Source organism: Petaurus breviceps, unplaced genomic scaffold, assembly GCF_028583685.1.
Source record: "Petaurus breviceps papuanus isolate PSGF00001 unplaced genomic scaffold, PetGlider_PUasm1.0 37, whole genome shotgun sequence".
In the NCBI taxonomy this organism is placed as follows: Eukaryota; Metazoa; Chordata; class Mammalia; order Diprotodontia; family Petauridae; genus Petaurus; species Petaurus breviceps.
This window is the reverse complement of record NW_027186296.1, coordinates 56,475,649-56,490,494: the sequence shown is the minus strand read 5'-3', so window position 1 is coordinate 56,490,494 and position 14,846 is coordinate 56,475,649. Positions and strand designations below refer to the sequence as shown.

General features: G+C 34.7%; 1 protein-coding gene across 1 annotated transcript; it reads left to right on the top strand.

Moving 5' to 3' along the window:
- The first annotated feature begins 12,863 nt into the window (after positions 1-12,863).
- On the top strand, positions 12,864-13,891 carry LOC138168570 (peroxiredoxin-1-like). The gene has a single exon (XM_069097529.1). The coding sequence runs from the start codon at positions 12,939-12,941 to the stop codon at positions 13,536-13,538; it is 600 nt and encodes a 199-aa protein (XP_068953630.1). The 5' UTR covers positions 12,864-12,938; the 3' UTR covers positions 13,539-13,891.
- Positions 13,892-14,846: the final 955 nt, after the last annotated feature.

The following is a 14,846-nucleotide window of genomic DNA, read 5'->3' as shown; positions in this document are numbered from 1 at the left end:
GCAAGGAGGTTATAATCTACATAGAAATGTTTTTCCCTATCACTTTATTTCTCTTTCCTGTTGTAGATCCACTTAGTTCACTAAGTGAATACATTTGACAGTTCTATTTCACAATTTATAGTAGTGCCTATATTTTTTCATTGTTTACACTATAATTCATTGCTACTTTTTTAAGGTTAATTACACTTTATGGGAATGTTAACATACTTGCCACACTATTTATATTGATATTTTTAAAACTGTGGAACTATTTTCATGCCTCAATATACATTGTTAATTCCTTCTACTGAAACACAAATAATATTCTTCATTACCATTTACTTTTCCTTTAATTCCAATGATACAGGATAAAGACTGGTCTCTCTCGTGTAGCATTCTCTTTTTTTATGGGTCAGATCTGTGGCCTTAAAAAGAACAATGTGAGATTTTTAATATGTAACTTCACTGATAGTTTCTTTCTCTTAACAAATGGAACTCCTTTGGCTTACTTACAAAAATGGGAACACAGATGTGTTCTTTTCTTGACTGTGATGACAGAACAGGACAGGAGATTATTCCTAGACATTCAGGAACCACAGCAAGTGTTGCTACTGTGACTGAGGAATAATATAATTAGAATTTGAGATAGGACTGCTTAATACAACCTATAATAATATGTGGCCATCATTATTCAAGGCAATTCTCAGGACTTTGAGCAGTTTTAAAATTGTATAAAATCATTAGTACTAATCAAAATCATGTGGTCTGGCTTAGAAACTAACTTCAAGTTTGCTGGAATTACATGTGCTCAAACATAAACATTAAAAGGAAAGCCACAAAGCTGCAGTAATGATGCTTATAAAGATTTTATAAAAATCAGGTACCTTTGCTCTGTCACTGTGCTCCTCAACACCCCCTCCCCCAAGTTGTTTCTGTCAAGAAATGTTTCAACTTACTGGCTTAACAATTAGAAATTTAAAAATTAGGGGCGGCCAGGTGGCTCAGTGAGTAAGAGCACCGGCTCCAGTGTCGGGATGACCTGGATCAAATCCAGGCTCAGATACTCAGCACCACACCCAGAAATAACTGACCGTGTAACCTTAAGCAAGTTACTTAACCCCTATTGCTTTAAAAAAAAAAAGAAATTTAAAAATTCAGTTACTTAGGCAGATCATCATCATCATCATCACCACCACCACCACCATCATTATCATCATTGCTTTTATTTATATAGCACTTACATAGTGTGTTTTACAACATACATAATACTAAAAATGTTTACGTATATCTGGAATCTTACTGGAAAAAAGGTGGGGTTTTTGCCTTTCTCGATAGACTGTCTTTTGGAAAATTCATAGTAAAACAAACATTTTAGAAAATAACTTGTCAAAATATACAGATTTGAATGGTGCCAGTTTTGAGAGTTGTCCCCACATGATCAAATGCAAATGTTATAACATTATGTGTGAAATAAATTTCTGTTCTTTTTTTGTTTCAATGCATGAAGTGAGAGATAGATTCAAGTTTTTCTATGTATCCTGATTCTTTTTTCAAAATAATGACCACAAGCACCTATTTTAAAAATAGTACCTCTGAAGACAGAAAAGCCTAAGGACTCTTATTTTACTCGTAAGACCCTATATTTTGCAGTAGTTTTACCTTTCCATTCTCAGATTCAAGTTTCTGTTTTTTCTCCTTCCTCAGAATTAGTTGTTGGCATTCTCCAGTCGCTTTAGATCAAAGCTCTGCTTAATATATGATGTGTTTATTCATCCCAGTCACAGGGCATATCATTCTCAAATGACTGACAAGAGCTCTGAAATGAAGAGAGCCCAAAGTGTGCTCTAATAGTTATGGGAAGCATTTCTAGTCAAACATTAAGCAAATTAATGTGAGCCCCTACTGAACCTTTAATCTGGAAATGTCATAAAGTAATAAGCAGAGTGACCCTGGCAATGTCTAGGGCTGGATTTCAATAGATTTACATCTTAAAGGTACACTACCCCTTTCTAAATGCTCCTCCTCCTCTTCCAAGTTTCTGTATCTGTGTCCCACTTCAGTTATTATTTGATTATTCCTTAATAACACCTGATAACATTCATTAATAATTTGACTCAGTCATTATATGCCTCTCCATTGCAATGCATATAATGAAATTCTGATTATTAAAATGTTAAGAAATGATTATATGTAATTTTTTCCATTTTTTTTTCTTTTGGGGGCAAGCAATGTCAGGGGAAAGATAAAATGGCTAAATACAAATTAAGTGTTAATTTTTGCATTCTTTTCCTTTATCGCTAAAAATGTGCCACACGAGGGGGCGGCCTGGTGGCACAGTGAGTAAGAGCATGGGCCTCAGAGTCGGGATGACCTGGGATTGAATCCGGGATCTGATACTTAGCACAACACCCAGAAATAACTGGCCGTGTAAGCTTAAGCAAGTTACTTAACCCCAATTGCTTTAAAAAAAAATGAATGGATAAAAATGTGCCACAGGAAGATGGTGAATAGAGAAAAGTACTTATATGAACTCTCCCAAAATTCCTTTCCAAATAACTTAAATAATGTCTCAAATAAAATTCTGGAGTGGCAAAGTCAAAAAAGGTTCAGAGTAAGACATCCTTCTAGCTAGAAGGCTAAGAAGAGAGATCTGTGACATGAGTGGAAGCTGGCCTGGAGCCCACATAGATGACACATTAGTGGTGGGGCTAGGTGGTGCTGACAGAATCAGTAGCACTTTTGGGAGCTCTCAAGACAGAGACCTATACGGAGTCTGGCAACTGTTCAGAAAGAGATTACAGGGAACCCCTTTGCTAGCACTGGAAACAAGACCAGATGATGTTTGGCAAACCCATTGCTTGTTCCCACAACTGGATCATAGTTCAAGGGGGAAGAGGAACACTTTTGGTCCAGAGGGAGTAGGATCCCTGAGGAGTAGTATTTTCAGTCACAAGCGATCAGGGACCCTGAGGAATATTATCACTTCTGGTCCCAAGGAAGGAGGGATCCTGAGAAGAATTGATTATAATCATAAGGGATTTAAATTTTTTAAAAAGAAAGAAATTTCCTCAGTCACTCAAATTACCATCTTTTAACTTTATAAATGTTTTGTATTTGTAAAAAAAAGTTAGCTATAGCAATAAGAAGAGAAAAAGAAATTGAAAGAATAAAAATATGCATTGAGGAAAAAATGCTATTACTGTTTGCAGATGATATAATGGTATACTTAGAAAACCCTAGAGAATTAAGTAAAAAGGTTGAAAAAATGAACAACTTTAGCTAAGTTGCAGGAAATAAAATAAACCTACATCAATCACCAGTATTTCCATATATTACCAACAAAACACAGCAGCAAGAGATAGAAAGAGAAATTCCGCAAAAAAAAACAAAAAACAAACAAAAAAAAACTCCAGACAATATAAAATACTTGGAATCCTACCTTATAGGACAAACTCAAAAACTATATGAACACAGTTACAAAACACTTTTCACACAAATAAATACAGATTTAAACAACTGGAGAAACATTGATTTTTCATGGTTTTTGATTTTTTTCATGATTTTTCATTTTTCATATTAATATAATAAAAATGACAATCTACCTAAGTTAATTTACTTACTCAGTACCATATTAACCAGACTATCAAACGATTATTTTATAGAACTAGAAAAAAATAACTAAATTCATTTGGCAGAACAAAAGGTAAAATATATCAAAGAAATAAAACAATGTGAAGGAAGGTAGTTTAATAGCTCCAGATTTCAAACTGTATTATAAAATGGTAATCAAAAACCTGGCACAGGATAAGAAAAAGAGGGGTGGATCTGTGGAATAGAGTAGGTACACAATACAGACAATAAATAATAATAATAATCTAGTGTTTGCAGACAGTATAAAATACTTGGAATCCTACCTTACAGGACAAACTCAAAGACGATATGAACACAGTTACAAAACCCTTTTCACACAAATAAATACAGATTTAAACAACTGGGGAAACATTGATTTTTCTTGGGTAAACTGAGCTAATATAATAAAAATGACAATTCTCTCTAAGTTAATTTACTTACTCAGTACCATATTAACCAGACTACCAAACGATTATTTTATAGAACTAGAAAAAAATAACTAAATTTATTTGGCAGAACAGAAGGTAAAATATATCAAAGGAATAAAAAAATGTGAAGGAAGGTAGTTTAATACTTCCAGATTTCAAACTGTATTATAAAATGGTAATCAAAAAACTGGTACAGGATAAGAAAAAGAGGGGTGGATCTGTGGAATAGAGTAGGTACACAATACAGACAATAAATAACAATAATAATCTAGTGTTTGATGAACCCAAAGATGAAGCTTTTGAAGCGAGAACTCACCATTTGAGAAAAATAATTCTGGAAAACATGGAAAGCAGTTTGGAAGGATCTAGGTATAGACCAATATCTCACACCATATATAGCAAGATAAGGTCAGGTCAAAATGAATAAAAGGTTTAGACATAAAGGGTGATATAAGCAAGTTAGGGGAACATGGAAAAATATGCCTGTCAAATCTATGGATTAGGGAAGAGTTTATGACAAAACAAGAGACAGAAAGAATCATGGGAAGTAAAATGGATAATTTTTGTTACATAAAATTAAAAAGCTTTTGCACAAACAAAACAAATACAACCAAAGTTAGAAGGGACACAGGAAACTAAGAAAAAAAAATACAGAAAATTTCTCTTAAAGGTAGCATTCTTAAATATATAGTGAATTGAGCCAAATTGATAAAAATAAGAACAATTCCCCGGTTGATAAGTGGTCAAAGGATATGATTAGGCAGTTTTCAAAAGAAGAAATCTAACCTATCAATAATCACCTGAAAAAAATGTTCTAAATCACTATTGATTAGAGAAATGCAAAGTAAAATACCTCTTAGATACCACCTCACACCTATCAGGTTGGCTAACATGATAGAAAAGGCAAATGGCTGGAGGGGATGTGGAAAAATTGGAATACTAATGTGCTGTCGTGGAGTTTTGAACTAGTCCAACCATTCTAGAAAACTATTTGGAGCTATAAGCAGAGACTTATGAAACTGAATACTATTTGACTCATCAATTTTACTATTAGGTCTATATTCCGGAGAGATCAAAGAAAAGAGGAAAGGATCTATTTGTACAAAATTATTTATTGTAACTCCTTTTGTGGTAGCAACAAATTGGAAACTGAAGGATTCCCATCAATTGGGGGTTAGGTGAATAAGTTGTAGTATATGATTATGGTGGAATACCATTGTGCTCCAAGAAATGAATGAGCAGAATTATTTCATAAAAGTCCTGGGAAGACATGAATTCATGCAAAATGAAGTGAATAGAAACCAAGTGTACACAGTAAAAGCAATATTGTAAAAATGATCAACTGTGAAAGACTTAGCTACTCTGATAAAGATAACATTTGGGTTCAGTCATTCAAGTCATGTAATAATTCTTCATAACTTCATTTGGGGTTTTCTTGGCAAAGATCCTGAAGTGGTTTGGCATTTCCTCCTCCAGCTCATTTAAGATATGGAAACTGAGACAAACAGCATTAAGTGACTTACTCAGGGTCACACAGCTAGCAAGTGATGGCAGATTTGAACTCATGAATATAAATCTTTCCAACTCCAGGCCAAGCACTTTATCTATTGCACCACCTATCTGCCTATCAAACAATAATCCAAGACAATTCAGAAGGACCAATGATGAAAAATGCTATCTAAATCCGGAAAGTGATCTGATGAACTCTGAATTCAGAAAATTATAATTTTTAAAACTGCATTTCTTTTTCTTTTTTATTTGATTTTTTTTACATCAATGGGAGCAGTACATTTAGATGTGAATACTTTTTATTATGAACCAATTTTAGCCACCAACTCTCTTTGCTTTTGACAATGACACCTTCATAATCATTAAATCTGGGTTACTAATTATCAGTGTACAGTGCAAAAAAAACAAAAAAAAATCAGGCATAGTTTTTGGTTATGAATCCTGGAATGAACCAAAAAAATTAGCATAAGATATTTAATTGGGAAGACATATATACACAAATATATGCATATTTTTATATTTAAATATATACAGGCATATGTATATAAAATTTTATTTGCAGCCTGAAATGTCCCCAAGAAATTATTCATATCTTGTAGTTAGAGTCAGTTTAGAAATAAATTGCAATGTCAGGGCTTTTTTTGTTTGTTTGTTTTTTAGTGAAAAAAGGCAACTTCTCCCAATATAAATACAGGATGCCTTCCAAACATAGATGATTTTAAGTAAGAAAATAGGAAAATTGTAACCTATACTCGAATGGTTTCATTATTTGGGGAATTATTTGTCCCATTGCAAGAGAGGAAAAAATGAGGAATAATAGATCCTAAATAAATCTTCTCATATGTAGAAGAGAGATGGAGTTTTGAATATTCGCAGATAACTATGGTTATACCTGAGGCTTGATTGAGTTTACAAATTGATTGTTTATATAACCTGCATTGGTTTTTAGGGTATAGCTCTATTTATTTTAAAAAATGGTTCAAGGGAGTGATCTTCCTGAGCCTTAAAACATACCCATTGATTTCTATAGGAATGTTTTATGATGTGAAGAAATAGCACTTCTACTTTTTTGGTATTTATTTTTTTAAATTTAAATATTTATTATTTATTAATTTAAATATTCTTTTTTTCAAAATTTGATTTCCAGATTCTCTTCTTCCTTCTTAGCCCTGCCTCACACAGAGAGGAGGCAAAAAATATGATATCAATTATACATGTGAAATCATGCAAAACATATTTCCTTACTAGCCATATTGTCCCTCCCTCCAAAAAAAGAAAAAAATAAAGTCAGAAAATTTTACTTCACTTTATACTCAAAGTTCATCAATTCTCTCTTTAGAAGTGGATAGAATTTTTTTTTTTATCATGAATCATTTGAAATTGTCTTGGATCACTGTATTGAGCAGAGCAGCTAAGATCATCCTTAATACATTGCTGCTACCGATCATAACGACCTCTTGGTTCTCACTTCACTTTGCATTAGTCATATTAGGTCTTGCCAAGTTTTTTTTTCCTAAAAACACTCCATCATAATTTCTTTTTTATATTTTAAAAATGTATTTGGTACTTTACTTTTTCCCATTTATATGTAAAAAAAAAATTTTAGCATTAATTTTTAAAACTTGGAGATTCAAATTCTCTTCCTTCTTTCCTCCCCAAACCCCTTTCATTGAAAAGACAAGCAATTCTAAATAGGTTATACATATGTAGTCATGCAAAACATTTCTATGATAGTCACCTTGTGAAAGAAAACATAGACCAAAAAAAAAAAAACTCAAGAAAAATTTAGTAAAAAATGTATGCTTCAATCTGTTTCCAGACACCATCAGTTCTTTCTCTGGGGATGGATAGCATTTTTCATCTTAAATCCTTCTGAATTATATGGAATCATTGTATTGCTGAGAAAAGCTAAGTCAGTCATAGCTGAATCTTACAATATTGCTAATAGTTTGTACATGGTACACTTCACTTTGCATCAGTTCATGCAAACCTTTCTAGGTTTTTCTGATTAGAGTCTGTTAATCATTTCTTATGGAATAATAGTACTCCCTCAGAATCACATGCCACAACTTGTTCATCCATTTACCCCACTGATTAGCATCCACTCAGTTTCCACATTTTTGCCACCACAAAAAGAGTTGTTTTAAATATTTTTGGTGCAAATATGGTTTTTTCCTTTTTTCTTTATTTTCTTTGGTGTATAGACCTAGTAATGGTATTGCTGGATCAAAGGGTATGCACAGTTTTATAACCTTTGAGGCATAGTTTCAGATTGTTTTCCAGAATTGTTGGACCAATTTACTACTCCATCAACAATTCATTAATGTACCTATTTTCCTTCATGCATTAGTCATTTCTGATAGGTGTGAGGTGGTACCTCAGAGTTATTATAATTTTCCTTTCTCTAATCAACAGTGTGTTAGATCATTTTATCATGATAATAGATAACTTTGATTTCTTCTTCTGAAAATAGCCTATTAAGTCCTTTGACCATTTATCAGTTGGGGAATGTGTCTTTTTAAAAAAATAAATTTGACTCATTTCCCCACATACTGAAAAATGAGGCCTTTATTGGAGAAACTTCCTGTAAATTTTTTTTCTTTTTGGTATTACTTTATTTGAGATTATGAGTTCCATCCCTGCTCTCTTCAAAGCATAACAGATTCTGCTTCAGCTCTTCATTTAAACTCTCTGCATGTCTTTCTTTCCCTAGTGTGTCTCTTGCACACAGCATATTGTTGGATTCTGCTTTTTATAGTCAAGTTCTTTTTTTTTATGTTGTTTGTTCATTTCTCCAGCCTATCTTTTCACTTTGAACTTTATGTTAAAATTAGGCTCTACGTACTTGGGATCAGATGACAGTGTGTCAAGCTTCAGGCTTCTTTGTGCTGCTGTCTTCAGAGTTAGTTTGGGGGTCTATAAGATTTTGGTGATTCCAAAGAGGTGTTATCCTAGGAGAGATATGGTCACTGCTGTCCCAGTCTGTGTTCTGATTTTTTTACTCAAGAAGAGAACCTGCTCTCCTGTAACCACAAGCACTAGTGTTCCTCTTGGCCCTGGAAATGTGACCACTACCCCTGCTTCCTTTATCCTTTTTAGAACACTTGTCCAACTTTTGTCTGAGAGTTCCTGAAACTGATGCTGCTATCTGGGCCATCTCCAAAGCCTACTGCAGATGCTCTAGTTCTGTATCCACCCCAATGTTACAGTCCTCTCCTGGAGACCTCCCAAGTTGTTTTAGGCTAGAAAAAATGTCTCCCTCTGACCTTTTCTTGACTCTACTCTCCAAAATTTGATATGAGGCTTTATTTTTAAGTTGTTTGGAGGGGAATGTTGGGAGAAATCAAATGAATCCTGGACTGTCCTTTGTCATCATGGCTCTGTCATTCATTTACTTTTACAAAACTCATCTCTCTTGTTCTTTTGTCAGGCTATCTCTGATTTCTCTTTTAACATAGGTACACATACTTATGAAGGATGACAAGATCATAGAAATAGAAAATATACATGTAGCTTAGTTTTTTCTTTTGGAATTCTGGCTAAGTTATTTTCCAAAACATATTACCAAATTCACTGCCCAGTTCATTTCTCTCTTTGACTCACAGAAAGATTTAGAACTGGAAGTGATTTTAGATGTAATCTAATCTAATGCCTCTGTTTTCCACATATTGGAAACTGGGTTTCAAGGGAGATCACACAGATGAGATAGTAGAACTGAAAGTTCAATTCACATCACCCAAATTGAAATCCAGTGTACCTTTTACTACATCAGATTTAATAGATAAATCCTGCTATAGTGGATTTATATAAACTTTTATATTTGGATTCCTTTATTAGCTTTTTAATTAAAAAAAATAGGAACAGTTTGGTTTCCCAGCTGGATATGTTGGTACAATATTTATCTTTTTAATTTCAGGGTGAATTTATACTTTTCCATGTATCAAGCACATTCAAATTCTTAACAAGAACCTGGCCTAACAGACCGTGTGTTATAAATTCTGTTTTTGCTATAAGTTTCCATTTCTGAAAGAAAAATCACCTCTTTGATGTGCATATAATGGAAAATTTCTGAGAGACTAAGGAAAGTAAAGGAGTTTTATTCCCCATCCCCAGTTCAGTTCAGTTCAGTTGGACCCAAAAAAGTTTTGAAATTATAGAATCAGACTTTCAGTGCCAATATGGTGGAGTGAGGAATGAACCCTCTGAGGCCCTCCAAAATCCCCTCCAAAAAAACACCTCAGAATTTAACTTGGAGCAGGGAAGCAGCTTACCAAGCTGGCAGGAAAGGTCTGTCTCACTGGGGTAGGAGGGGGTCAAGGTCTGAGAGCAGGGGGCCTGCAGCAAGGCTGCAAGCCATACCAATAAATTTATCAAAAATTATTGTATAGAACTGAAAAATAAGAAGAAAATTCATCTGAAAGAACAAAAGGTCCAGAATATCAAGGAAAATAATGAAAAGAAATGTGAAGGAAGGTGGCCTAGCCTTACCAGATCTAAAACTATATTATAAAGCAGCAATCATATAATCCACTTGGTACTGGTTAAGAAACAGAGTGGTGAATCAGTGGAATAGGTTAGGAATGCAAGACACAGCAGTTAATAATTATAGTAATCTATTGTTTGATAAACTCAGACTCCAGCTTCTGGAATAATAATTCATTATTTGACAAAAACTGATGAGAAAACTGGAAAATAGTATGGCAGAAGCTAGGCATCAGCCAATATCTTGCAGCATAGACCAAGATAAGGTCAAAATGGGTACATAATTTAAACATAAAAGGTGATACTATAAGCAAATTAGCAAAGTAAGGAACAGTTTATCTGTCAGTTCTATGGAGAACAGGAGAGTTTATGACCAAATAAGAGAACAGTATGAAATGCAAAGGGGATACATTTGATTACATTAAATTTAAAAATTTTGCATAAAGTCGCTACAACCAAGATTAGAAGGGAAGTAGAAATCTCAGAAATATTTTTTACATAGCCAGTGTCTCTGATAAAGGCATTTCTAAAATATATAGAGAACTGAGACAAATTTATAAGAATACAAGTCATTGCCCAATTGATAAATGGTCAAAGGATATGAACAAGCAGTTTTGAGATGAAGAAATTAAAGCTACCTATAGTCATAGGAAAAAATGATCTAAATCACTATTGATTAGACATATTCAAATTAAAACAACTCAGGTAATATAAGAAGCAAGAGAAGCATGAGAAGGTAAACAGGGAAAAGAAATCATAAGGAACTCATCAAAGTCAAACTACATTTTTACATGGAAAAACAATAATAGTAAATTATGAAACTTTTTTCAGTATGAGGATAGTTGAAGGGAATATAAATGTATATATATATATATATATGTATGTATGCATACATATATATGTCTATATAGGAAGGTATAAGTGCGTATGAATACATATGTGAGGGTGTGTATATATGTGTACAGGTATACACAGACAGAGGGCCCAGTATCAATTGAATAGGAAGGGATGATATTTTAAAAATTAAATTAAGAGGTAAGAGAGGAATATAATGAGAGGAGATAGGGAGAGACAGAATTGGGTAAATTATCTCATATAAAAGAGGCAAGGGAAAACTGTTACAATGGAAGGGAAGAACAGAAAGGCAAAAGGGAATGGTCAACCTTACTCTCATTGAATTTGACTTAAGAAGGGAATGACATACACACTACATTGGGTATCTTACCCTATAGGAAAGTAGGGGGAAAGGGCATAAGAGGGGGGATGATAGAAGGCAGGACAGATTGGGGGGAGGGTAGTTAGAAGCACACACTTTTGAAAAGGGACAGGGTCAAAGTAGAAAATAGAACAAGTCGGGGGTGGGATAAGATGGAGGGAAATATAGGCAGTCCTTCATAATATATCCACTATGGAAATGTTTTGAATAATAAATTACACATGTGCAATCTATATTGAATTGCTTATCTTCCCAGTAAGGGTGGGTGATGAGGGAAGAAGAGAAAGAATCTGAATCTGGAATTCAAAATTTTAAAATCAAATGTTTAAAAATTATTATTACTATTATTATTATTATTATTATTATTATAGTTGCACCTGGGAAATAAGATATTCAGGCACTGGGGTATAGAGACCCATCTTGCCCTACTGGAAAGTCAGAAGGGGAATGGGGGAGGATATAGGAGAGAGCAGATTGGGGAGGGAATATTCAGTGGGATCATTGTTTTGAAGTGGTGGGCAGAGGAAAGACAGGGAGAAAATTTTAACTCAAAATTTTGTGAAAATGAATGTTGTAAACCAAAAAGAAATATAAAATAATAAAAAAGCCAACTCAGGTACTGCCTCATCCCTATTAGATTAACTAATATGACAGAAAAGGAGGAAAATTAGAGGGCAAATGTATTGTTGGTGGAGTTGTAAACTAATCCAACCATTCAGGAGAGCAATTTGGAACTATGCCCAAAGGGCTATAAATTGTGGGATCAGGGCTGCTAGGTGGTGCAGTGAATAGAATATCTGCCCTGGAGTAAGGAAGACCTGAGTTGAAATATGGCTTCAGACACTTGCCACACTTACTCGCTGTGACTTTAGGCAAGTCACTTAACCCAATTGCCCTCCAAAAAGAAAACAAACAAAAAAACAAAAACATCGTGGTATCCTGGGTAAATCACTTCATCTCTCACTGCTCTAGGGAAACTCTATTAAGAGTGGAGGTTACAGAGAAGGTGCAGATCTATACCGATTGAAATATTTTAGTTCTTTCTAACAATGAAATTATAGTTCTATTCCCTTCTCCTATTTAGAGCATGCATCACAAAGGGGAATTTATTCAGTACCATAACCTGAAAGGAGGAAAGAGTTTAGAGTTAACTATTTATATATAAAAAATGAAAAAAAAAGTGAATTGAATCTATCATTATTACTGTGGGCCCACAAATGGCAGTATGTTGAATACTCACATTGTTATTGAGGAGATATCATTTAAAATCAGCTATTCTTTGTAAGATAAAGCTTTATTATCGCTGATTCCTTGAGGTATACTACCAAAAAGGTCAGAAAATAAACTGCATTTATTTCTTCATCTTGTAGGAAAATATGTAATCTCTATGTCTATTGTTTATAAGAATGTCTTCATTTTTTTTCTTTTTTCTTTTAGATTTAAAACAATAAAAATAAATAGCATAAAGCTAAGCTAGATGTGTTTCAAATAATCCAGAATCTAACAATAAAGCAGAATTTTGGGGTTGAAGCAGAGAACAGTATTGGTTAAAAAAAAAAAAAGTGGTATCTAATTTTTTCATAAATGGTTTAATTGCAAGATTAATATCGACTTACTTTGGCGTTCTCCAGATCGTCCTCACGTGTTCCTCTTTCCTCCGAGCTAGTCCGCGGAGCTTTGATGTTGCTGTCAACATGTCTGCTGGAAATGCCAAGATTGGGTACCCAGCCCCCAATTTCAAAGCTACCGCTGTTATGCCTGATCGGCAGTTCAAAGACATCAGCCTTTCTGACTACAAAGGGAAATACGTTGTGTTGTTCTTCTACCCCTTGGACTTCATCTTCGTGTGCCCTACGGAGATTATTGCTTTCTGTGATCAAGCTGAAGAATTTAAGAAAATCAACTGCCAAGTGATGGATGCTTCAGTGGATTCGCACTTTTGTCACCTTGCCTGGGTCAACACGGTCAAGAAGAATGGTGGACTGGAAGCTGTGAACATCCCCTTGTTGTCTGACCCCAAACGCACCATTGCTCAAGATTATGGGGTCTTAAAGACAGATGAGGGAATTTCATTCAGGGGTCTCTTCATCACTGATGAGAAGGGGATCCTTCGCCAGATCACCATCAATGACCTTCCCGTGGGCCGCTCTGTAGATGAAACTCTTCGGCTTGTCCAGGCCTTTCAGTTCACAGACAAGTATGGCGAAGTGTGCCCTGCTGGCTGGAAACCTGGGAGTGACACCATCGAGCCTGATGTTCAGCGGAGTAAGGAATACTTCACCAAGCAGCAGTGAGATGCTCTCGGCAGCCATGGAGGGTCCTCTAACTCCCATGGGGCCTGTGGATTCTCTAGCTACTGTCTGCAGGACAAACGTGCTTGATCTTCCCCAGCCTTTCAGTTTCAAGGTCTCTGTAGCAGGAGCCCAGGCAGTGTGGGGTAGCTGGGCATGCCCTCTGCTCGTGGGGCCTGACTCATCCACATCATTCCTCCCTCTGGTGGGGCAGCAGCCCACCGGCTGAGCCTGCCAGCTCTCTTTCTCACTCTTAATGACCAAGCACTGTGTTAACATTGTACCATAGTCACCTCTTTGGGCTCAAGCCCTTGTTGTTTTGTAGCTCTATTAAACTTATCCTAAGGAAAAAAAAATATCGACTTACTTTGAACTATACTATTGGACTCACAGTCTCATCTGTAAGGAATAAAGCATGACTTCCTTTAAAATTTAACAAAGCAACAAAGGAAAAATTACTGTGTAGCAGAAATATTTAACATATATATTTTGTGATCATGGAAAAATCTCTTGGCCTGTAAGAGGCTTAATTTCCTCATCTGTAAAATAGGTATAAAAATGTATACACTACTTAGCTCACAGTATTAACATCATGAAGTTTCCACAATTTATATGCGTTATGGCTATCATTGTTATTGTCATTGCATTGATAAAATATCTTTTGTCCTCCAGGAGTTCACATTCTTTTTTTTTTTTTTTTTTTTTGCTTTTCAGAGGTGGTAAGTTAGGGCAGTTGGGGTTAAGTGACTTACCCAAGGTCACACGGGTAGTTTTTGTGTGTGTGTTTGTGTGTGTGTGTTAAGTGTCTAAGGCCTGATTTGAACTCAGGTCCTCCTGATTCCAGGGCTGGTGCTCTATTCACTAGGCCACCTAGCTGCCCAAGGAGTTTACATTCTACAGAAGGAAATAATATTCCACAGGTAAGTTCACACACACACATATATGTATACATATATGTATGAATATATATAAATTTTAACTGAACAAAAATATTTTTATATCATTTTTCCTTGTCTTTCCTGTCATATATATTTGTGTGTGTGTAGAACACCCTTTTCGTTAGCACTATTAAGATGATAGAATGTGTTTATTTTACTGATAAGAAAAGTACCATAATATTTCTTAAATTTCTGTTGAAATAATCATTGTTGAATTTTTTTCATATATTCATGAATACTCTATTGTATGAAAATGAACTACAGCTCTATGACTGTTCCTTATAGTGTTTTATCTTTCTAATAGCCCAATTAGTAGGTGATTACATATATGGTATGCCTTAGAGGCAGGCCCTTGATACTCCCTTAAAATAGA